At 40.3% G+C, this 26,023-nt stretch overlaps 1 protein-coding gene across 1 annotated transcript; it reads left to right on the plus strand.

Moving 5' to 3' along the window:
* Positions 1-1,113: 1,113 nt before the first annotated feature.
* Positions 1,114-25,332, plus strand: casq1b (calsequestrin 1b). The gene is made up of 11 exons (XM_073475093.1): positions 1,114-1,517; positions 19,243-19,336; positions 20,393-20,493; positions 21,147-21,258; positions 21,367-21,440; positions 21,566-21,696; positions 22,669-22,714; positions 22,822-22,876; positions 22,970-23,070; positions 23,559-23,633; positions 24,470-25,332. Exons 1-11 carry the CDS (start codon positions 1,281-1,283, stop codon positions 24,749-24,751), a joined length of 1,308 nt encoding a protein of 435 aa, XP_073331194.1. The 5' UTR covers positions 1,114-1,280; the 3' UTR covers positions 24,752-25,332.
* Positions 25,333-26,023: the final 691 nt, after the last annotated feature.

Raw genomic sequence — 26,023 nt, forward strand, 5'->3', positions numbered from 1 at the left:
AAGATTTATTCTAACTCCCAACACCAGACATTGTTTTACCTGAAGAAGAATGAGCCATGATCACAGCTTTCACAGAGTTTTTCATACAGAGCATCTGCTGACTTTATAACAGAGTTATCTGGACATTTGGTTTGCTGTTGCAGAGTACAAACTGATCTCTGATCACTGATCTTTACATACATACTGCATACTATGACTCGACAGATTATCAATTAAATCTGGTTGCTGATGAAGTAAAAATACTTTAGAAATGAGCAACTTTGGCTCTGATGCAGCATGAAATCTGCAAAGTAAGTAGTTATGTTATCAAATAATGTAGTGGAGTAAAAAGTACAATATTTGCCTCCAATATAAAGTGGAGTGGAAGTATAAAGTAGCAGAAAATGAAAATACTCAAGTAACGTAAAAGTACCTCAAAATTGTACTTACTGTAAGTACAGTACTTGAAATAAATATATGCACTTAACTATAATCCATCTACAAGAAAAGCTTTACTTGCACTAAATTGTAACTTTGCATGAATTACTATTATTCCATTGACAATCAGCAATTTTTCATTTCACTGACTTTAACAACACACTCAACATGCTCGGTAATTTAGACGCACAAACAAGCGTAAGCAAGACTCCACGTCTCCAATTCTCTCCGTCCATCTGTGCCCACCGAGCACATCTACCCTCTGACCCTCTGCGTGGACGCCATCTTGTCCACAGGATTGTCCCGCTGAGGCCTTATTTTTAGCGAGAGTCCGACTCCTCTGCAAAACTTAATATGGGAATGGCATCTTGGAGCTCTTCTTTCTTCAAGCTCTCATCGTACATCCATCCATACCTTCAATCCTCCAAGACACTGAGCTGGTATCTGCGGCTCTCCGAACGCCCAACACAACCGCTGTCCCTTTTCATAGCCACGGCTTCAAACAGGTGGCTGTGTGACCCAAGCACGCCCCCCTGATCCCCCTCCCACCCCTCTCGCTCTAAGTCCTACTTTTTTGGCAGCCCCTCTGGTTTGTGCATGGCTCTTGGACGAGTGGGATCTCGCCTACTCCCCCTTTCTTCGTCAGCAAAACCACGTGTACCTCTTTTTTAAAGGGAGGGCATCACAGTCAGACCTGCTCTTCTCTAGCCGGTGGGGAAAGGAAGCAGACTTTGTTCCTAACTCTCCCTGCTTGACACCAATTTGCCTTAGGGACAACGATAAACATCTCAGGTGTATTTTTTATTTTTTTTTTACCCCGCTCTGAGAAGAGGCGTTCTTGCGTCCACCAGGTGACAATAGCCATGAAGTGGGGCTGGGTGTTTTTGGGGGTCTTCCTATCATTGGGGACCCTGTCCTGGGGGGAGAAGGGCTTGGAGATCCCAGAGTATGATGGCAAAGACCGCGTCCATGACCTCGGCGCCAAGAACTACAAGTCCATCATGAAGAAGTACGACGTGATGGTGATCTACTACCACAAAAATGTGGACGGGAACCGCAGTGCCATGAAGCAGTTTCAGATAGAGGAGCTGGCGTTGGAGGTGGGTCTCCGCCAAAGCATGACAGTGGATGGATCTGTGACCCATGTGGGGGAAGGGTCACGGTGGGAAGAGGGGAAGGAAGGTAAGGGTTTCACATGGAGGGTTTGGCTCCAGTTTGGGATTCTTGGACGCAGTCATGGCTTTCACACTTAAGGGTTAAGTGGGCTTGAAACTGTTGACAGATGGGGAGGAAGGCAGTTGGTCACGTTGTGGGATTTGTGGACCTTTCAGGTGTGGCATCCTGCCAAGTATGACCGGATGGATGCTGACCTGTAGGGTAAAGGTGGGGGTGATTTGGGGACAGGAGGAACATGATGGAGGGAGGTACTGAGAGGGAATACTATGCCAACACATATTCATTACCTGCTCTCTGAACATCAATTAAGTCATGATTGGGTCAGCTTGTCTTGAACACAACCTGTCCAGTATACGTATTTACTATATAACTATTTGTCCATTGCAGGGATTAGCAAACTTATTAGGGTGTATTGCATATGCGTATATTGTTTTATGCCTGACCATTTGCTCCATGAATGAGGGTTGGGTGCACCATATTTGGTAGCAGTCCCAACTGGAAAGCTTTGGTAACTCTTGGTTGAACAGTGTCTGAAACTCCCTCCCACCACACCCTTCAGATGGGGTTCAGGGGGTTGTATTGGTGGTGAACAGGGTCTCAAACAGACAATCCCACAACGTGGACAATCATACTTTGCAGGGTGTGTTGAGGTGAGAGAGTGGGCAGTGTTTGAACTTCTCTCTCAAGCTTCACACAACTACTTTTCTTTGTACAACACTATGAATGTTTTTGAGGGTAGTCTGTTATCCCTTCATAGGACAGCAGACTTTTCACCCTGCCTTTGAGTGTGGCCACTTGGAATAGCTATTAACATGTTTGCATTTACACCGCGTCCAGTACACCATGACTATCGCATCACGTCGAACAGTCTGTCCACATTGAATCCCTGAAATATATACTTCTGTTACGTCATGTAAACAAACCATGTTCCTGTCGACTTTACACTGGAGATCAGTGACATAACTGTTCAAATAAAAGATGGGTGAGTTTGCTAAAATAGCTTATCATTCTACATTTTTTATTTTTAAACACAAATGAAAAATCTTATTTTATGATTTTTGTAAGGTTGTGATGTCACAACTATGCAGTCTCCTCCCCCAGCATGGCCAAGGTTGTAAAAACTACGACAGAGCTTATGCAGAAACATGGTGGCCGGTGCCTGCTCAGGCCTGTGAGAGCTGACCAATCAGAGCAGACTGGGCTTTTCAGGAGGGGGTCCTTAAAGAGACATGAGCTAAAACGGAGCATTCAGAGGGTGGGTGAATAGAAGTGCTGCAGCGATGGACAGTATGAGAAAAATAATGTGTTTTTTCAACATTAAAGTATGTAAACATTTTCAAATAGACACCTAAAATAAAAGTATAAACCTGAACAAAATAAAACAATACGGGAGCTTTAATTTGCTCCAGTGGCGCTCCTGAGAAAAAGAGTATGCATGTTTATTTACTGGATTACTTAATCTAAGGGACTCTTTACCAGTCGTTCCACAGTGGACGCACCTGGACCCCACTGTCAACCAGTGTATTCACCACAGCAATCCTCTGCCTGTCAGAGCAGCAGTGTCTTCTTACAGAGACACAGTGTACCTTACACTAGCCTCCATAAGTCACCTCTGTAAATAGCCCAGGACAGCCCTGCATGCTTAGCAAGAGGCTAAAAGCCCTCCTGGGATGGACAGCGAGTTTAGGGCCATATCTCACCTCAACTACTGCTCCCACTGCTCTGTCAGCTCTCTCAGGTAACACACACTGTTCTGTTTTGTGTTACTACACACCCCTCTGGCTGCAGGCTGAAGTCCTAAACCATCATTTACACACCCAAGTCATCGGATCTGATCAATTTCCTCTCCGTGCTGCCAAGTTGTGCTTCTTGGCTTGAGAAAGAGATGCTTACGGGAGCAGGTCCCTGCTGGACTGTGACTCTGTTGCTGACTTCCTGCCAGCTCTGGCCAATCAGGATTGAGCACAGGAGGCGCTCAGAGGGGATGCTTAAAATAGCTGGTCATTACCACCTATGAATCAGGAAGTATGAATTATTAAAGTGCAGAGCTCAGGGAATCAGATCTAAAATGCCTTTGTTCAAAGCTTGGGCCTTATGGGATGTATTATTTATTCATTCTTCTACTCAGAGTTACATTATGTACATTTATGTATTCATAAAAACATAATGTTAGAAGGTTTATGATGCATATTTGGCTGTGATTAGTGTGTGTGACCATACAAAATATGTATTTCTTCAGTCTTCAGAAATTCTCCCTGTTGCTGTTTCTTTGGCTTTCACTTACACTGTAAAAGTACATTTCTATATTTTTTAAACCAGAGCTTCCTCTCTGATACCCAGCATATGAAAAGAAATGAGTCTAGAGAATAATCCTGCAGGCGTTACCACATGTAGATGATCGCTGCTAATGGATAAAGCACAAACGATCTATTGGTATCTATCTATTGTAAGATATGGCCAGAATTTTAGTTTAAAACATTAAAATATTAACTAACATTATCACTGTGTTGCAGAAGTGTCTCCTGAAGTTAGCATGCTAACTAGCTAGCCTCGCCCAGTCTTGTAATACCACTGTCTACGCTACGTTTCACAAGTTGTCTTAGCTGTTTAGACTGATAGATAAAGAAAATAAGCTCACAAAATGTCAAGAAATTCAAGATTTTTACTTTTTTACTTTTGGCTCATTAGCTAAAGAGCCACTAGCTGCACCGCTAATTGAGCTAACTAGGCAGCTGGTAGCTGCAGTTTAAAAAGAGCAATGAGAAGGCCAGAAATGCAGACAGGACAGAAATCCTGACCGCCAAGGCAGGTAGCGAAACCTCCCAGTGTAGCGATACTGTGACACGCATCATCAACAAACTCGGCATTCTCCACTCAAAGAGGTTGTGTGACGGAAAGAGTCATCCTGTCACTCCTAAAATATGTCACCTCTGACCCCAGCTGGAGTTGTCTTAGTCTGTGAAAAATAATCCAGCGCAGCCTATCTTCACCGCTGTGTCAGGTTAGAGCAACCTTCCCATAGTGGCCAGTTGTGAATGTGCAGTACATTTTAAAATGCCAATGCAAAAAAACCACACACACGAATATTATATTTTAGTTAAACAAAATATAAGGTGGAGGTCGTGGAGCCTCTGGAAACTGCAGTAGTGCACAGACTTGGCATGTCATGTCTGCAGAGTAATTAAGGTGTCGGGTTATAATGGTCACCTTGAATGAATATGATTGGATGTTACTAGTCAGCTGACGGCCACACAGCTGGTGAATGAGCCAGTGACTGTGGAGCATGATTCAAACAGCTGATGCCAGTAAGAGTGCTTCATTTATGTGAGACCATAGTAGGGCTGCAATACATTATAATTTTATGTAGAGATTGATCTGCCTATAAAAAAAAGGGTAAACAATAAGGTAAAATGCCTTTTTGTGTGTGTAAAAACTTTATTGTATCTACCATAAAAGAAAACAGAAAAGCTGCAAATTCTCACATTTGAGAAGCTGGAACCGTCATTTTTTGAGGAATTTTGCTTGAAATTATACTATAATTTCAATATTTTTAGTGGTAACATGATATTTAGAATCACTATAACACTAACACCACCACCCTTTTTCCCCCTTACCTACGTCACTGCCTCTCATACAAATGTGCAAACATACTCACAAACACGCTAACCTACCTATTCTAGATAATCTTGACTGCTGGACTCTTATTATATCACCTTATATCATCGCTGAGCACAGTAATTGTTTATTATCTATACATGTGCCCATTATGTCTACATTTATGTTTTTTTTGTTGTTTCGGTGTTTTTACACTTTTTCACCAATAAAAAGAAAAAAAGACTGAAATGGTTAATCAACCATCCAAATAGTTAAAGAAACATTATGTAGAAATCGGCATTTTGTGCCATTTAGCGCCCCCTTACAGTTTCCGAGTGCAACACCACTGTTGTAAATACAAATCCCAGGTCTGTTACAACTTGTCAGACGTAATGTAGGTGCTAACTACAAAGAAAACTCACTACGTCATAACAACGTCGTGTTGAAAACTTGAATCTTGCAGTAATATGTACCATCAAAATGATTTTGAAGCTGTGAAAAGTTACATAATGTTGCTTTCATGTTTCTAAGTGTCATGTTTCCAAGAGCAACTCTCTCCTCAAGAAAGTTTAGCATGTATAAGACACTAATTTGTAGGCTGTTGGACTAAGACAGTATGTGTGCTTGAGCTTCCAGACAAGCAGAGCATGTTGATAAGCAGCATTATTTATAAAGTCTTTCATAATGTTTTGAATGTTAAAGACATGTGTTGTCATGTGAGCAGCAACACCAGTCCGCCTCTGCTTTTTTCTCCTCAACAATTATTGATTTGGAGGCGGCAAAGTGATATTTTTCAGGGAGGCTTTGGCGTTTGGCTCGGCGGCAGGGCTTAACACAGCTCTCACCGTGCCATTTTTTTCGGTTCCATTTAATATCCAGTGGAGTAATCACAGGTGTCGAACATTCAATCTGCGCAAAGTGACAACAGCAATCTGTTTAATGAACTGGAAGCGCATTCAAGAGGCATGGGGATTTGACAGTCCTGATGAGTGGGTCTCGAGATAGACCCACCTCACCTGCAGCACTTTAGCCAAAAATATCCCCCGTTATTATGACTCAGTCTTTAATCATATCTCTGGATGACTTCCGCTTCATAATATTTGGGCTAACAGGCAGGGTGCAAAATTAGCAACCATATGCCGAAGGCTGTGACTAAATGAATTTCTAATTTTGAGAACACTTTATTCTCTCTCTGTCTCTCTGTTTGGACTCTGACCTTTGGCATACTGCATACTGTAAATGCCCATACTCATCAATCACTGCCCTCCACACAGCTCAGATTGCAGTGATCTTTTAGTTGCCACCGTCTTTACCAACATACCACCCCTCTCCCCCCTATACGCACATGTACACGCACACTGTTGCTATGCTACCCTGGTAACCGTTCAGTAAACTGTATGGACGGATCCTTTCCTTAATGTCACACTTGTCTACCTGCAATACCAAGAGAAACGAGAAAAACATGTTCTACAAAATAATGTATGTGACAACTTTAATTTTATCTTATTAATGCATCAGGAACAATACTGTACATTGATGTTATTACAGTGTGAATATGACAAGTTTAGCCAGATTTTTAGCTTTTAAAATGTAGTCCTATAGCATGTTGATTGTGAGAAAAGAAAAGAAAAACAACATAAAAGAACATAGCATACAGCAAGATACAACTAAATATAATATGTAGCACCAGTGGATGTTTGAGGGGCAGGGGAGGAAAAATAAAAAGGGCACCCTAGAGGGCACTTTTGTAGCGTCTTTTTAAACATCGGGCTGCCAGGGTGGGTGATTTGCCCCTCTCAGTAGAGACTAATTTATCAGCCTGAATCTAACATCATTTTAAGTTGACACATACTGACTTTTCTAAGATCGGAGCCAAGTGAAGTATAAACAACTACGATGTTGTGGGCGACATTAAGAAGTCATGCATGTAAAAGCATGGTCCATCTTGTCTATGGTCGCCATTGTAAAGTCCGTAACTCCCAAGATGGCTGGTGGTTGACACATATCTCGCCCCTTCCCCCCAAAAAAAGCCAATCGTCTGCTTTATCACAGCCGAACCGGGAAACTGACACTGACTTCAACAGATTTGGTGGACATCTGACAGGAATTTATCATCAATTTATGGTCTGTCCATTAGCCTCAACTGTGCTTTTTGTTCTGTGCTACATATAAGCTGATGGCAATAATGGTAAACATTGTTAGCATTTTAACATTTCATCGTGAGCATGTAAGCATTCAGCTGAAGCACTGCTGCTCCTACAGTGTATAAATCCTCACAACACTGCTACACAGACTCTTTCCACGGCACTCTGAACAAAATATTTAATGATTTTATCTTTTACATTTATCAGACACTTAGAGAACAGCGCAGTGACTGGAAATGTAAAAAGAGCCGTAATTCATTGATCAATATATTGCTACAAGACACCCCTTGGTACAGAGAGACACAGATAGAGTTACAGGGCCCTGGAAGCATTCCTGTAAGGAAAGAGCTGAAGGAAGAGACTGCTCGAAGGCTGATTTTGATCCGTTATTCCCCATGAGGTTGCATCACATTATGTTAATACCTGAGAAAGGTGTCTCAGGCGCACACGAGGCAAGCCAACACGCAGTCTCATAATATGCAGGCAGTCTTCATGGTTTGAAGACGGCTTCTGCTTTGTCTTTTCTAATCTCCCTCCATCTACCAGAGAGATCTGGGAAAAGGTCAGACTGTCGCTGTGGTAACCGTTATCCAAACTGACTGCTGGAGTGCTCCTCCTTTCACCGGCACAATACATTTCATTCTTACATTTTTAATGGCAGCAGACTGTATTGATGGAAAAAAGTGGGGCTGATGTTGTCTGTGCTATTTTAGGTAATGCTTTTCAGTGCAATGGCTACTGTTTGACGTTCCTCTGGCATGAATGAAGCCAGAAATGTAATTTAATAAAATGTTGTGCAGTATTACGAGACATTTTTTAATAACACTCTGTTATTATGACTGTGCTTTTTTTTTTTCTTCTTTTTTTCCCTTTTTTAAAAAAACCCTCTGAATCATATTTTTCAATATCTGGATGTAATTCAACATTTCTAAAAAATGTCTTGAACAACTACACCAGATATTGAATTTTTGAATAGTCCCTCAAAATGAGCTCTGTTCAATCTGTTCTGTGGCTCTTCTGCTACCTCAGCAGTAGTATTGCAACATAAATATACATTTCATAATGAACTTGCCATGTATTACTGAATATGTCAAATTATATATGCTCTATATATATTGATAAATATACCTATTGTTGTCATTTTTCATATATAATAAAATATATTTCGATATATTTTCCAAAATGCAAAATCAGTATATATTATTAATGTGTTAACAAAATGTACATTCATTATGTTTTGTCATATATTCTTGAAGCAAACTTAGAATATATTGGCGTGTATTGTCAAATATATATTTGTTTTGAGTGGCAAATTTCTGTTATGCTAGTTGGAAAACCTGACAGGCGTAAAAACAGTAGCGAAGAGGTGGGATGTAATGGTCAGCTGGCTCATGTTGTGAGCAACCATGCTACTGAAAAACTCTGTCACACTCTTCCAAGGCTCGCTTCTGTAAACAGAGAGCAAAATAAGCCAGCGATGCAGTTCTCTCAAGCGTAATTCAGTATTAACTCCAGAGCATGTCCATCCTACACAGGCAGCCTGACAACTATAACTGACTCTGCTTTAAAGCGACAGACATTGCCACCCTACATCCAGAATGCATAAGTAGGATGGGATCTCATTACCACCAGTTATCTCGGACCAGGCTGGGCCAACAGGCCAAGTCCCCATGGCCTCTTTACCCCGTGAACTCCAGATTAGGCACTTAAGCTTCGAGACACTTCATTTGCTCCAGTTTATACTTTGAGACTGTCCAGGATCATGAAGAGCGGCCCTTACTGCTCTGCCACGTGAGTCAGAAGACCTGTTTTACTGATTCAAGGAGCACAGCTGTGAATACTTCACATCTCCCTCCATTAAGTGTCAGTGCTGTCAAGCCGCGTGAAGGCAAAATCACATCTCCATAGAGCCCCTCTCACCTTCCTCGCCCTGCATCACGACTCCTCAATTAACAGTGTGAAAGAGCTGCTAAATTAAGACCTAATTTGTCAGATGTGATGTCATTAAATGTGACAGGAGTTATGTTTAGATAAAGTGTCCTCGGTGTTATTCTCTGTTGACATCCAATCATTGTCAATGGGTAGAGATGTTTGTTTTTCAGCCAGACCAGCGTTCCAGCTCATCCAGTTTGTTCTATGTCAAAAGCCACCTGTTGGTTGAAGAGGATTAATAATAGAAGGTTGTGCTTTTTTTTGATTTCGAGGGTCTCAGCTGTTGTTGAAACTGTATCTTTTGATGCACTGTCACAATATAGATCAACAAGTGGTAAATGCTCTATTCAATAGTGCTAAACGATCAACTAATATTTCAACATCTTTTCCGTCCTTCTAAAATCACAAAGACAAACTCGTAAATACAGCGGCATTGGTCAGTGGCCTTAATCTTTGAACTATGTTGTCCTGTTTGACTTTCAAAATAAAGCTTGCCGACATACAACAACATATTATGACTTTTGGACTGTTATCTATGTGGTCAAATGCTCGCGGTTTGGTAAGGCTTATGCTCTAAAACTACTTCGGTAGGTTTAGGCTCAAAAACTACTTGGTTATTACATTAGTAAAAATAACTAAGTTCAGTCATGTAACTTACCTAAGGGCTAGGTGTAAGTTATTTCTTCATTTATGTGCATTAACTAAAAAAACAAATCAATTTTGAATCAGACACGTAAAACACGTACAACCAACTCAACTACCCGACCTCTTGGACTTTAGTGCTACGGCGTCAAACCTAGAAGCATAGAGCCACTGACCAAGCTGCTGTATTTGATGCTGTATATGTGAGGATATATAATGCAATATGATACTTGTGTTTTGTCTATTTAGAAGAGGTGTTTGTACCAACAGATAATAATGAATTGCAGTTCTCGAGTGGATTTATTGCACTAAAACTCTGCCGGGCATTGAATCATCTCCTCACCCCCTCTGAGGTGCATGAACTGAGATATTTTGCATGATTCTGTAAAATGTATTTTAGAGTATAATCATAGTGAAAGCAAGCCCCTCTCTGTACATGAAAAGTGTTGTGAATTTTAATAATCAGCCTCTACAGAGTACATCTGCGCTTTCTGGTTTGGTAAAAAAACACTTAACGGCTTTATCATCGATAGTGCTCCATCAAGCAGATGTCGACTGCACCAGGCCTGGATCTGAAGTGTTATGGCAATAGAGAGGATCACATCGACTAACTCCCAAATGAAATTCTGCTCTTCAGTATGCATACCTTTCTGTGGTGTCCACAGAGAGTGAAATATGTAAGAACTTCCCATGAATTTTAATATAAAGCAGAGTTTAGACAATCTGGTCAACATGAGCAGTGTGTACGGTACAAAGACGTCATGTGGCTGGAATCCTGACCAAAGAAGTTTACACTGTTACCTACTGCTGTTAACTATCGCTGAAATACTGTAACTCTGGAAAACTGATAAAAACCACCAACCGCAAGTGAGTCAATAAGCTCGAGTTGTTCGTGAGCCAAGAAGGTCTGGAAAGATCTCCAGAGATTCTCTGCTAATGCTGGTTGTCCACCTCCAGTATTAGCTGAGGTGGGAGTTTCATGTGTCCATAGACTTTGCAGCTCAGTGAGGAACCTGTCAGCAGCTCCCAACAACTGTCCAAAATGGTTCCCGTGGTGCGTGGCAGAGAGCCGTCGCTGTCTTCTGTCATGCTAAATTTACCGCCACCACCCTCCCTCTTATCTCCACCGCTCCTACAACCCCAATGTTGACTGACTGTGTCCATATTATCTACATATATAACATTTATTATATTTGCAGCAATATGGGGTCGATGTACTTTTGTAAAAAGAGCAAATGAAAATTTACAAAAAGCTGTACGGTAACGGTAGACCAGTGGAACATGAACAACGATCTCGTAAGCAACGCGGGATCATGTGAGTTGTCTTCTTCCTTCTTAAACAACCACCAATGCCAATGAAAAGTGCACAACTCAACAAAATACATAACAAAGGTCTTGTTTTTAGACATTTAATGCAGAAATCTTACATATTACATCTTTAAAGTCTGTTTTTCTTTGAGTGATTGTACCTGTCGTTTGAGTGAATAAGATGGAATTTAATGTGAATCATGAATACATTTGTAGACAACAGCCCATACACTCTACTGTATTTGCATCAGAAGACATGCAGCATGTAGCAGTATATGTACATTATCGCTCTACATAATCATTTATAAATGACCCCGCTGTGCTCGCCTAGCCCCTAAATATAACACAGTATTCTTTTCTGCTTGCAATGTTCTTTCCTGCTTCCCCCTCCTCCGTTATCTGTATCAGGGAACGTCTTCGTATCACTTATTCATGGGAGAAAAATGTCAAGGAAATGCAGGGGATCAAGGTGCAACATGAAAAATTTAAATGGGAATTTTGTGACGTACACTGTCTTACATTTTCACCCTGTAAAAGTGATGGAGCTGAATAAAGATAGCACTGAGAGCATGGGGCACAAGTACTTAACATCACCGTATGTAACTGACCACACTGTATCTGCTGAATTACAGCAAACTCGTCATTCAACATTCTTCCTATAATAGAAAACATATATAGAAATCTGTTTTGATGGGAAAATACTGCCTAATACCACTGCTTAATATGTCAGTGGCTTATATGCACAACATGATGCTAATATGCTAATGTTTAGCAGATAATGTTCACCTTTGAGTGTAGCATGCTAATATTAGCTAATTAGCTGTAAACTAAAAGTGTTGCTGAGGCTAATGGGAATGCCATTTAATTTGTTGCATTGGACAAAAAATTGAATTTTGGCCTTTTTGATGGATGGATGGGATGTCCAAGGTTACACGTTTTGCTGCTGGGAAGAAGTTTTTTTGTCAATAAATGTCAGGGCTGCCATTTTGTGGGCTTCGATGCGTCAGCTAGAGTTAATTGCAAATATTCAAGGCTTTGAGCTGAGCACAGGCTATATACCTTCCTGCAACTTGCACTCTTTATTTGCTTTAATATATAGCTATTAGTGTATTTATGAGTCAAATAAGAGACGAGGAGAGGAGGTTAAAATGGTTAGATTATTGTACTTTATGGTATTTTTGACATTATTGATGGTAGATCAAGGGCACAATTACAGCACAAATGCAAATATTATTGTACATCTGGCAACGCTGTCTCAAGATTAATTAAATGCCACAAAAGAGCTCCATGTCGAGCTTCTCATCAGTCCTTTGTCTCTCTTTCGGTGCAAACACAGCACAACCCTGATACAATCAAAAAAAAGAAAAGACTTGGACATCGATTGTCCAAGGCGACAGGTAATCTTCGAGGCTTCAAAGCATCTGGGTCAGCCCTAGTAGTGGTTAAGATACTTCAGTCAAAACCAAAAATGTCATCCTTTGTGGCGCGAGAGGAAAGGTCGCAGCTGAAGTCCATCAAATCGTTATTTTAGTCTTGATTGAAGCTGCAAAATAAAGTTTGACGCTTGGTACTTTGGTACATGTAGTCTTTGTTAGCCTTGCTGCTAGTGTGGCTCAAACTTGTGGAAAAATTAACATAAAATAGTTGCCCAGCCCACATCATATCAAAAATATCTTCAGTCAAATAACACATCTTTGTTGCATTGAACACCTTTTATGTAACTCACAAAAACAAGCTTGAGTTTCTTAGCCGAGATTGTTCTGCGACCTATCTGTAATATGGCTTACTGCTGTCGAAGTGAGTCATTCACAGATGGTCCCAGACACTTTCTGCCCTCACACTTTGTTGAAGTGAATCAGCTTTGTGTGCCTTTGAGGTATCTAAAAGCTTTCCCTGCATTTCATCATATCTCCCACGAGATCACGTTGTGCAAAGAAAAAGTGAGAATAGTGAATTTAAAAGAATCAGAGGACAAGATTTTTCTTCAGGTTTATTGTCTCTTAAAACAGCAATTGAACAACACATTAGCTTTGAACATCTTATTTCTGTGCAAAAGTCCTGGATCCCCTCCTTCCTAACAGTGCAGTTACACTCGCTGGTGGCAAGTCAGAGAGTGTGTTGACTGTTGTATCTGAATCTTTCATGACCTACCCGGCGCAGTGTTATGTAACAGCCTGGTGTAGAACGTCCTGATGTGTTACAGCAGCCATTATTAATTTACTATCTGGCTGGAGGGAAAAGCTGGCTGAACTTCTAATTTTGCACAGATCCCAGGACACTTGCTCCCACAGGATGATGGGAAACCTTGCCGCTTTGAAAACCTTTAAATGTTCCCTCTTTTTACAGATTCAGCTATTTTTCGGGGGAAGCAGACCAGATGGTAGAGAATATTTAAGAAAGGATGATTGTGTGATTTTTTTCTCCTTCTTCATTGGGCGCATTACCCACTGGTTTATATACAGACCACGAGTCAACGTGTTAAAGCAACGTTAGTCTTGCACAGCCAGACCTATGCTTCAGAGAGAGGCCGGGCTGCACCCATAACCATTCTGCTATAGTGGGGAAAAAGCTCTGGCTTGTTTTTACTGCAAAAAAGAAAAGGCAACAGCTGCTAGTTTGTTCAGGTCTGTACCCTTAGCAACCAGATTGGGTTTAGTGGAACTTGCCTTTTTACGTGTTAAGGTTGCTAGCTCAGAGGTTGAGCTAGCTAGGTTGAGCTCGGGTGGTTGGATAGGTCACACACTGGACTTTACCGCAAAGATTGGGGTTTGTGACCAAGAGTGAAGACTGACTTGTGGTTTGTAAGCAAGTTTACGCATGTAAATGGCATAACTTTCTTTATGTAAGTGACATAATGTGACATTATTTATGCAACATATACTTTTCCTAAAGTAGTTTTTGTGCCTAAACCTAACCAAGTAGTTTTTGTGCCTAAACCTAACCAAGTAGTTTTTGTGCCTAAACCTTACCAAGTAGTTTTTGTGCCTAAACCTTACCAAGTAGTTTTGAAATGTCCCTCCTAGATGCCCCTATGGTAGATAAAACATGATAAAGTGCCCTTTCATTAGACAAAATGTGGTGGTGCCCTCTCCTCACTATAAATATACCACGACTTTGTGCATGTGGTGTCTGTTTCAATTTCTTCTCCCTTGCCCCTGCCCCTCAAAGATCCTGAGTCTGCCACTGTTGGGTCTGCAGAGAGGCTAACAGCAAAGCAAGCTGCTACTCTGCAGCTGGTGTATAAGCTGTTACAGTCTGAGTGTGTGTTTGTGTCCTTTGAGTTCTCACTGAGTGACTTACGTCATAAGGGTGAAGCACACATGAAATGCGCAACTCATCAACAGTTGTTCACTTGTGCTTCACAGAAGCACGCAATGCCTACACGTGAATGAAAAACAAATAGATTTAGATCATATTATTTCAAGGCATGAGTATTGAAGCTAGAGGTCCATACTCAGCTTAGCCTATATGTTGATTTCCTGTAGCACTATACTCAGTGTCTGTACAGTAGAAAAAGCGAGGAGAATGGAAATATGAGAGGGAACCGAGGGTGACCCGTGAAGTCCTGAAATCTTGGCACCTGAAGGAATCATTGATCCAACCCAACAAATACAATACTGTCATCTGGTGGTACATGTATAGACCAGTACAGAGCAAAACATTACCTCTTAAGATGAATATGTTTCAGGTTGAATTTTTCACTTTCACACACTTTTGCAAAGAGAAATTTGTGAATCCAGCTGACTACATCTCATAATTTACCAATATACAGGCTAACCTGCATTGAGCAATGTAGAGTAAGCTTATGGATGGCTATTCTGCAAGAAACGTGACCCCTCTGCTGCACTGCGAACCAGCCACCCTCTCCTTGCTCATCATTTGGTGCCACAGCCAAGTGCAGCAGAGACCCAGAGCACGTTTCTGACAACTCATCGTGGCACCCTGCCCTCATCTTGTGTCACCTGACAGGCTGACACTGACTGGGCATTGGGAGACGGAGCCAGGCGATTACACCGCTGACCTCTCACTTGGCTGAGTGCACTCAGACTTCTGCATGGGTCGGCCGATAGCAGCGAGGCGGGAAGAGGAAGGGTGAAGCGGTGTCAGGACATTAAGTTACACAAAGAGTGTAATCATGTAATCATGAGAAAGAGAGATAAACAGCAAATGAGAGGCGTTCTAAGCGAGCGTTTGGCTGCGAAGTGTTAACTTGCGTGTCAAGTGTCTTCATCCATTCATCGACCCCGGCTGCCTTCCCTCCTCCCCCTTCCACGCCCATTTCTATATGTAACGGATCTCAGCCTTCTTTTCTGCTCCTCAACATGCTTTCTCACACGGCCTTATATAGCTGTGGGAGTCCCTGCTTCGCTTACCGCCCCACAACTTCACCTCTCATATAAATACCCCAGTGTTACTAAAATGGCCATGCCCTGTGGTAACAGGGAGGGGGAGGTATAGGATGAGCTTTTCAAATTGGCAATTCTGTGAAAGTATCTTTGTGGGTGTCTTGTCAATTCTCTCCATTAAAACCACGTCTGCAGCAGTACAGCTGGTTGGTTGGTATTAAAGGGGCACTATGTAGTTTTGGAGAAGAAATTAAAAATCAGATTTTTGATATTAACAACATCAATGAGGTAATAATACAAACTCAGGCATATTTATCTTTTCCATAACTGAATAAACAAGTTGTTCTCAGAGGAAAATAAGGTCCAGAACACTGTTTGAAGCTAGAAAGGTGGCAGGGTCCGCCACATATAAACAAAGTAAAACAGTATGAAAGTGTGTTGTCCTTTTTAGGTCAGTTTGTTTATTCAGTTTGTTTAGGCATGAAAACTGTTTCTCTTCTGATTCAAATTTCTTCCCTGAAACTACATAGTGCCCCTCTAATGTTCATTTAACATATATTTCTTATTTATATATAAAAAAAAAAGATTGTGTTTCTATTCAATTTGGCACTCCTTTGCTTCCAGGCAGTGATTGAATCTACAAAACACTCAAGTATTCAATCATTGGTGCACGCTACACTCAATCACTCAATAATCGTTTGATTTCTTGTGTAAAGCCCGATTCTTGTCTGAAGAGGGTGCACGAGCTCGACCGGGCGTCGAGGGTGTAAATCGTGTCTTGATTAACCGGGGAGTTGTTTTGTCTATAAAGTTCAGAAAATGGTGCATAATGTCAATTGGTGTTTCCCAAAACCCAGGATGACCTTCTTAAAAATGCTTCAAACTGTGTTCTGGACCTTATTTTACTCTGAGAACAGCTTGTTTATTCAGTTATGGAAAAGACAAATATTTCTGAGTTTGTATTATTACCTCATTAATATTGTAAATATTAAAATTCTGACTTTGATTTTCTTCTACAAAACTTCATAGTGCTCCTTTAAGAAGCTGAAATCTGGACTATATAGTTGACAACTGCTTGATTAATCGTTACAGCTCAGTTAGACCGTTTATAAATACTCATTAAGGGGACTTAAAGTGAAGTGTGACTGATCGTCCTGTGTGAACGGGGCTTCAATCACCCAAGTACAATCTCAGTGTGTAAGTTTGGACCCATTTTGTCTCCTGTGAAGGCCCCTTTCCAATTTGTTGTAAACCTGGAGGCTGTGACTATTGTGCTTTGCCCTAAAGCGTTGCCTCTTCTTGCAGTTGCTTTCAAGTCAAGCAGCCACTATCTTTCAGGTACGTTCAGGTCTGCCTTCTGTTTGTAAAGCTGGGCTGCGACACACAGATCCCTCTGCGGCTGCAGTATCTGCTGATTGTTCTTCTCCACCCCTGGACTGCAGTTTGGTTTGAAAACAAATGAAAGCAACAAGCGGACATCGCAGGCCGATGGAGACTGAACTGCTTTCAAAGTCCAGCAACAGCAGCTTGGGCTGTGCCTGAGTCTTTATTTTGACTGCGTCTGCCAAAGCAAGCTGGTTAAGTTGTGAAAGAGAAAGGGAAACTAATTTACCTATTAACACTTTATCATGTTCATCCATCCATCCTCACACCCATCACTCTATGCGACCATTGATGATTGTAAATGTGGCTTCCCCCAAATCACAAAAGTCATATTTTCTGACCATTTAATTTACACTTATTAATTCATTATTTAATATTTTTATAAATGTTTAGATGTATTTATTTTCCAAAATCACTTATAAAAAGCAAATAAATAAAACAATACACCATTAAATGCATTAAAAATAATATTAAAAATACGTATTTATCAATACATTTGTATAAATCTGTAACATAAATGTCTTTTTTTTTTAAATTTGCATCGGTATTTTACTTTGTAATAATTCCCATCTTAATTTACTTTTCAATTTAATTTATACATTTTTTAAATGAATTTTTCCCCCCCAAATCACTCAGCAGACAAAACTGACACCACCTGCATGGACTAGATAAAATGGAGGCCTTAAACTGCCAAAATCACTAAGGAATGATAATAAAAAGAAGAATAAATGGTCCAATAAATTAATTAATATGCAATTAAAAGCACTAAAAATTACAAATATATGTAGGTATTCATTAATTTATAAAATGTAACATAAATTGCTATTTGTTTGAACTTGCTTCTGTATTTATTTACCTTTTTTTTACCTCTTTATTTACTTTACCATTTAATTTTAAATTTTATTTTTTTATACATTTTTTATTTATTTTCCCAAATCACTTCACATAATACTGAAAAACCAAAACCACCTGCATGGATCAGACAGTATGGAGGACAAAAAATGCCAAAATCACGAATAAATGGCTCAATAAATAAATTCATATACAATTAAATGCAATCAAAATAATGCATATAGGTATTAACTTATTTATAAACAAATTTAACATAAATGTATATTTCTGTTTCTTGCTTTTGTAAAATTAAATGTGTTTATTTATTTCTGTATTATAATCATTCTGCATTTCCCTCTATTTATTTGCACAAACTCATTTATTTCTGTATTTTGTTTTTACATTTCTTTGTTAATTTCTGCTTCGTCATGAAAAATGTTTAGACAGATGATAAAACAGAGCTAGGAGTGAGAAAATGTTACTTTTTGTGATTTGGGCGAACTTACCCTTTAAAAGTAAAATAAGCCTTACCCTGAATAGAACTCATTCTCATCAGCTGATACATGGTGATTATCTTGCTTTAGTGCTTCGAGGGAAATAAGCCAATGTTCCCAACCAGATTAGAGAAGAATTGGATGTGGGTCCAGTCATGAGCTCATGTGTCTGGACTCTCAGACTAAAAGAATAGACGGCTTTAAAGACACTCCATGCAGAGCGACATAGCACATACGATATCATACTGTACATATCAGATATTTGCTCATGTGCTTTGGGGCATTTGGCCGCTGCTGAATGTTATCTATTGAGCAACGCTGCTTTGCAAGCTGCTACATAACGCTTTACAGCCCCACATTTAAAGGGCCGATCATCCTTTCATCATCTGCAAGTTCTAAACTGAGTGACAAATGGAGAACAAGTGTATTTTTACCCAACGGTGAGAAATACAGTTTAGCAATGCGTGTCGAGAGAAAGAGAGATAAAAACACCAACGTACGCTTCAATCTGAATACTACTGTATGTGCATGTATGCAGCCGCTTTCCTTTCGCAAAATGCGAGCTCCTCTCCTTTCCACCACACCTGTCGCAGCGTCTCTTCCCCTCGACATAGTTGGCTCAAGTTCTGCCCCTCTTGTTCTTCTGGAAACCCCGCTGTCCGAGCTCCTCTCGCGGCCAGCTATGAAGGCTGTCAATTGTTGGCTTCAGTTTCACTCAGATTTAGAAAGTGCAAGGCAGCAATCCAAAAGCTTTCGCTTCTAAGGCCTTGAGATTAATACGAAATGCCAAGAGGTTACTCGTGTAAATGAAACTTGAAAGTTTGTTTTCATTGGGGCTGTGGGATTGGGAGGTCTATCATGGATGGGTGAGGGGTGAGGAGTCAGATCAGTCAGAGATAGAATCAGCCTTCGTATGATGCTAAATACAACTTTCTCTTTATCTCCCCAACTCCCCCCACCTCTCTCCTCGTCCAGCTTGCAGCCCAAGTTCTGGACGATCTCGACGATGAGGACATTGGATTCGGCCTGGTGGATGAAAAGAAGGACTCTGCTGTTGCCAAGAAGCTGGGTGAGCTTGCCAGTCACTGATAGGGACCTTGTTGCCTGATTGTTAACGATACAGGCAGAGAAAAAGAGAAACATCCCAAAACTTTTCTCATGGCCTCAGATTTCTGTTCTTAGGGTCAAGGTGTTCATGCAAATAAGTGCATATTTAATGCATAATGAATCATTTGTGTATTAAAACATAACATTTAGGGAACTTTGAATTAATACAATGATCTCAATGTACGCATTCAAATAGGAAGTATGTACTAGGAGTATCATATGTGTGAGTTATTGATAAACTTGAACCAAAACTTTCACCTGTCCAGTGTTACTCCATGGTTACTAGTGAGCAATTGAATGCATAACTTACAAAAAAAAGGTTAATGAACCACAAATAGAAAATAATAAATAATAAATGTCAAAATGTCTTTATAAACATGGGATTCAAACTGTAGTAAAGCATACAGTCCTTGTATGGACAAGAAATGAAACAACTCTGCCCTCAAGTGTTGACTCAAGATGTTGCAGCATGTTGCTCTGCAGCTGTAAACCCAACCCATGTTAACGTGAAGAAAACAAAACTGTATGTTGGCCATCCAAAAACATGTCAGAGATAAAAAATCCAGGTATAAGAATATGTACCAGACTGTAAAGCCCTGACATATTTAACACTATACTTATATGATTATAGTCTTGTTTCTTTTTTTATAATACACACAGTGCACACATAGTCTACAGATGCCAGAAATAGAAAGATCTGTGATATATGTATCCATATCTGTGCAAATATATACTGCTGTTGGAAATTAAATGAATAGAAGTGTGAGTTCTAACAGTAGATCAGTACTTATAATGAATCGATTGAGTGTAGACTACTTTTGAATGCTTATACCCTTACCATCAATCTATTTCTGTGGTTTACTGCAGCTGTATCAGTGATTTACCAGTGGGACCTACTATCAACCACACTGTATCATGAGCTGCAATTGTCAAATCAATTGCTGTATGAATATGTGTGATAATCTTCCCGGCTGTTTGGCTGTAAAAAGTAAATATTCAAACTCTTCCCTCTTACCAGGTCTGGATGAGGTGGAGAGCATCTACATCTTTGCCGACAATGAGATCATCGAGTATGACGGAGAGCTGGCCTCCGACACCCTGGTTGAGTTCCTCTATGATGTAAGTCGCTTATGGTCGAGGGACGGTGTGGGTATATTCAGACTGTGGTATGGTTTTCTGGCCAAACCCTGAGCAACTGACCACTGATCACTTAAGGTAGTTACTGAAAAACCAGGAATTTACGACTGCAAGACAAGCTCCCTGGAAGAAGCCAGACTTTGTAGTGGCAAACTGCAAATACATCATCACGTGATGCACCAGGGTCCAAAAAGACATTTCCCATAATCTTACATTGTGAAAGAAGCGCCTGTAAAAACATCACAACATGAGAACAACATCCCATGAACAGGGCCCCGCCTCCAATGCTGTATCCAGGTCTCATTATATATCCATGCTGCGAGATGAGTGTAAGTGTAAGTATGTAAGTGAGGCACCTGAGACAAGGTCTGATTCATGGACAAATAGATTTGTGTATCATCAGCATAAACATGGAAGTAACCATTGGAGTTGTGGATAACCTGACCCAATGATAACATGTAAGTTGAAAAGTAAAGGGCCAAGAATAGACCCTTGAGGAATGCCACGTGATATCAGCATGTAGAATATATACACAAGATATTAGGAGTGTTGTAAATGACCGATGTAACGTATCGTAATGTTTGTCCACTCAAAACTAGAATCTATTAAATATTCATCAACTTATCTGTTGTCAGGTGATTGAAGACCCTGTGGAGATCATCGACAACGAGCGTGAGATGAAGGGTTTCCACAACATGGATGAGGTCATCAAGCTGGTTGGCTATTTCAAGAGCGAGAAATCTCCTCGTAGGTTGATTATGATTTAAAGACTGTGCGTCAAGTGAATTGTTAATAAAAGAAACTGCTGTTTAGAAGCGTACTAATATGTTTTTCCCCCTTGTTTTCTACATCCAGACTACATTGAGTATGATGATGCCGCCGAGGAGTTCCACCCCTTCGTCAAATTCTACGCCACATTCAACCCCAAGGTTTAAACCATTTGTTTGAGCGCTTGTGTGGATTTATTTTCTTATGTCTACACTCCAATCAGTTCATTAGAGTTAAAATGGTTGTATTTCCCGTCTGATCTTCTTTTCTATTAATGTTATTTCAGATTGCCAAGAAGCTGAAGCTGAAGATGAACGAAGTGGATTTCTATGAGCCATTCATGGAGGAGCCCGTCACCATTCCAGGAAAGCCCTACATCGAGTCCGAGCTTGTTGACTTCATTGAACAGCACGACAGGTGAGACCAAACCACGTTGGGTTATGTGTGAAGGGGGAACAGGGAAACTTCCCATCTTAAGTAACATATTAGGGACTATACAGTAGGTCCATCTGTTGAGTTTAGTGGCAGTTGGCATCGATAAGTGTTGCTTTGCTGCCATCTGCTGGACAGTTCCTTGCTGAATACTGAATGAAACTGCATGAGTGAATAGTAAAACTCAATAGCACTGCTAAAAGGTTTTCAGAACTATGTGTGAAAGAGGCTTAAGATTTACACTGATGACACTTCTAGGTGAGCTACATTTTATTCATATTATATTTATTTTATCCTCATATATATATATTTTTACATTATTATTATTTATTCAGGAATGAACTGAAGTTTGTTCAAAATCTGTTTCACAGTTACAAACAAAAAAGGGAACAAAATGCAAAACGCTCAAAGGCCAAAAAGGAGGCTGAAAACAACAAAAGGCGAGCTTTAATAACAAAGCTGGTGTCCAAAAATCAAAAACGTAAGAAACAAAAAAAGCAGGTGGCGAAAAAAAAAAATGACAGAAGGAGTAAACGGGATTGGAGAACAGTGAATGAAGGGCTGACACAGGGGAAACAGAAAAGACGAACTGACAAAGAGAAGGGAAGACAAGGACTTAAATACACAGGGAGTGATAACTAATAGGACACAGGTGAGCAGGGAAACAGACAAAGAGAGGAGGAAATCTACACAGGAGGCTAATCAGGGACAGGTGATTAATCCGGATTATCACAAGGAAGGGAAAACAAGACAAAGGGCAGGAAGTAACACAACATGACACATGAGGATGAACAGGAAACAATAATTAAATGAAAAACCCAAACCATGACCCTACTTTTAGCCATGAGGTACCCCTTCTGGAAAGTTCAGCACTATACTTTCTTTTGCCATTTCAACTTTTTCATGGAAGTCAGGGAAGAATATGACAATTTGATTCTTGATGTTTTGTTGTTTCAGGCCCACTCTGAGGAAGCTTGAGCCACACAGCATGTACGAGATCTGGGTAAGAGACTGATTGAAAAGAGGCATTGGTTAATTATATTTCTCCAATAAAACTTGCCTTTCAAGAGAGTGGAATCTGACGTCCTTTACCTTTTTGTGTGATGACAGGAGGACGACATTGATGGAGAGCACATCGTTGCCTTTGCTGAGGAAGATGACCCAGGTAATTTTCTACCATAGTGCCCCTTCGTTTGCAGTCACAGCAGTGATATGATCAAATATGAAGTCAGTACTTCACCTCTGAACTTCTCCTTAGACGGTTTTGAGTTCCTGGAAATCCTGAAGGAGGTGGCACGCGAGAACACTGATAACCCCAACCTCAGCATCATCTGGATTGACCCTGACAACTTCCCCCTGGTATGAATACCCTATTACTTAAACTGTCCATCAGCGAATGAGCACAATTCATGTATAATATTATTTATACAGTTGATCTCTTTGTTCAGAGAGCAGATAATCATTTAGTTTGTAAGAAGTTCAAGGCAAAGTTAATCACTCAGAGAGTGCAAACAAAGCAGGTGTCAAACATGAACAGAGGCCGGCTAGTACATGAGGAGATCTAGCAAGGGATTGGGGAGAGAAGGCTGGTTTATATGCAAGGGAGCTACTGGGTGAATGTGGATCAGGTAGCTGGGAATGGCAGGAAAAACACAGAGGGAAACTACAGGGCAAGTAGGGAAAGGCAGATGGAATGACGGGAGAGGTTGACTGAAAAACAGGAAAACTATGCAAAAATGACTAAACAGGGGTAGACGTTAAGAGAAATAACTGGACAGAATGTCATAATTGCGTAAGGATATATAAATCTAACCATATCCTTCTTTCTGTCTGTGTCTCACTTTCAGCTGGTGCCATACTGGGAGAAGACCTTCCACATCGACCTCTCTTCTCCTCACATTGGTGTGGTTGATGTCGAGGATGTAAGCAACCTCTCCGGTCCTTTGCAAAAATCTAAAATGAAAACTGCTTTCAAGTTGTGTGAACAATCTTTTATTTATTTATGTACGACTGTAGTAAGAACAAGAGTAAAATTCATCAAGTGTTCCCAGCACTACCATGAGTGGTGAGAAAGTCTTTGCCAAACATCCTTTTGAAAATTGAAACAAAATGCAGAAAGCAGCAATTTGTATAAACAGATAGCTGCATATAAATGTAGAATCTAATGGCAAGGTTTTGGTATTGGAAGTCTTCTTGTTCCCGTTTGTAGTCGAGTAGTATCGACCTGTCAAGTTTGAAGTTTAGGTTGCGTGCAGGTAAACAGTCTGTGTGGAGAGGAAAAGAGCAAAATGCATTGGCAAAACATAATCTTGGAAATGAACACACATAGACCTATTGAATTGTATTATTAAGACGTTAAATGGTACGAGGATCCCAAGTTCCCTTAATTGACTGAATTCCTGCAAAAACTATCTCTCTGCCGACCTTGCTCTGATTATGAAAAATAATTAATAATGATAATAAATAATAATAATAACATTTAAAGAGCATTTACCTCACAGAAACAGCATAAACAGCGACAGCTAAGTTTTTCTGTGTCAACAAACTATAAAAGACACAATTCAACTATTTGACACACTTTAAACCACAGAAAAATGTGATGTATTGCCATCGCTATGTAAAAAAGTTTCATCACTCCAAATTTAACATAACTTTTCATTGTTTCTCGTCTCCTTTTACGTTCACACTGTTTTCTAAAATTTGGGTTGGGGACATAATTTTTTCATTTTGTAAACATTCTTGTGCATATCGTTGGCAGGCCGACAGCGTGTGGATGGAAATGGATGACGATGATGACATGCCCGCAGCTGACGAGCTCGAGCAGTGGATTGAGGATGTTCTGTCTGGAAAGATCGACCCAGATGATGATGATGAGGAGGAGGAGGACGATGATGATGACGATGATGATGATGATGATGATGACGATGATGATGACGATGACGACGATGACGATGATGACGACGATGATGATGAAGATGACGATGATGACGACGACGATGATGATGATGACGACGACGATGATGACGACGATGATGAATAAATGTTCTCTACCATGTTTCACTTCACTATGATTAAGCCAGTAATGGCAAAAACCAAAAGTATCACCGTTTTTTTCTAACATCTTGCAGCAAATGCACTTCGTGTCTGTTTGCTTCCTGTATGTTTTCCTGTGAGGGACAAAAATAATGACCCGATGGGAAACTTTTACTGTCAGTCAGGGAGGGAGATTTTCTAAGGAGCAGAGGATTTGCATCTCTGTTGATGAACAGGCTAGCATCTTAAAATGGTAGTGCGTTATATGTCCTTACTGTTACTGTATTCAAATATGCTAATGTCTCACCTCAGAGGTTCACAATGAATGTGAGCGAAGAGGCTAACAGAGGCTAACTTCCCTGACATTTTCTACCTAATGTCACAGACCGGGGTTCACCCCTTTGTGATGTTCTCCAATTTACTGTTATCCTGTTTCAATGACATGTTTTCTACTTGATGAAGAGAAGAAACAAACACTTTCTTGTACTATTTTTAAAGAGAATAAACCTTAACTCACTGGACAGTCTTAAGATGATTACAATCTTGGAAAACTCTTAAGGTACCGGATAATAAAAAGTTACAAAACGATTTGTTTCTGCTCTCATATTAAAATGGAAAGACAAAACCATTTTAAAACCAATGCTGTTTGTTGTTGTCATTGCTATATAAAAAAGACAACTATTTGATTGCCTGTGTGTGTGTGCGTGTGTGTGTTTTTGTGTGTTTGTATTGCTATGCTTGTGTGGACCAACCCTTGACATCCCACATTTCTTGTGAGGACAGTTTTACTTGTGAGGACACTTTGCCTGGTCCTCACAAAAATGCTAGGATGAGCTGTGTGTATGTGTGTGTGTCAAGGTAGCAGTGATATCGTGGTTGTCTGCATGCAGCATAAAAGGCTTTCTTATGCTCATTCCTTCATATGCTACGCAATAGAAAACAAACTTGTTGCAGTGGTGTCTCTGTGACGGATGCTGTTGCTGTAGATGCAGACACTCTGAATTGCAGCCAAAAAACAACCCTTCCAGTGTTTTCATCTAAATCACTGACCATGTTTACAGGCAACAGATGGAGGAGAGCATGGAAAAGAGAAGTGACCGATTTTGGAGGGCAGTCAGAGCAGTCAAACCACCTCAGGAAAACAACTGGTGGGGCTGGATCTCTTCACTGAGCTTTTAGTTCCACTGATCAGCAGTGTTGATTTGCATACTAGGTAAATATTGAGTTTTACCAAGCACCTTAGCATTTAAACTAACATTTAATATTGACATTTAACATT

The sequence above is a fragment of the Pagrus major genome, chromosome 10 (genome assembly GCF_040436345.1).
Source record: "Pagrus major chromosome 10, Pma_NU_1.0".
Taxonomy (NCBI): Eukaryota; Metazoa; Chordata; class Actinopteri; order Spariformes; family Sparidae; genus Pagrus; species Pagrus major.

Coding starts and splice junctions, on each gene's coding strand:
- casq1b (XM_073475093.1), top strand. CDS start 1,281: ATGAAGTGGGGCTGGGTGTTTTTGGGGGTCTTCCTATCATTGGGGACC. Junction 21,441..21,565: donor ACGCCACATTCAACCCCAAG/GTTTAAACCATT, acceptor ATGTTATTTCAG/ATTGCCAAGAAGCTGAAGCT. Junction 22,877..22,969: donor TGCTGAGGAAGATGACCCAG/GTAATTTTCTAC, acceptor ACTTCTCCTTAG/ACGGTTTTGAGTTCCTGGAA.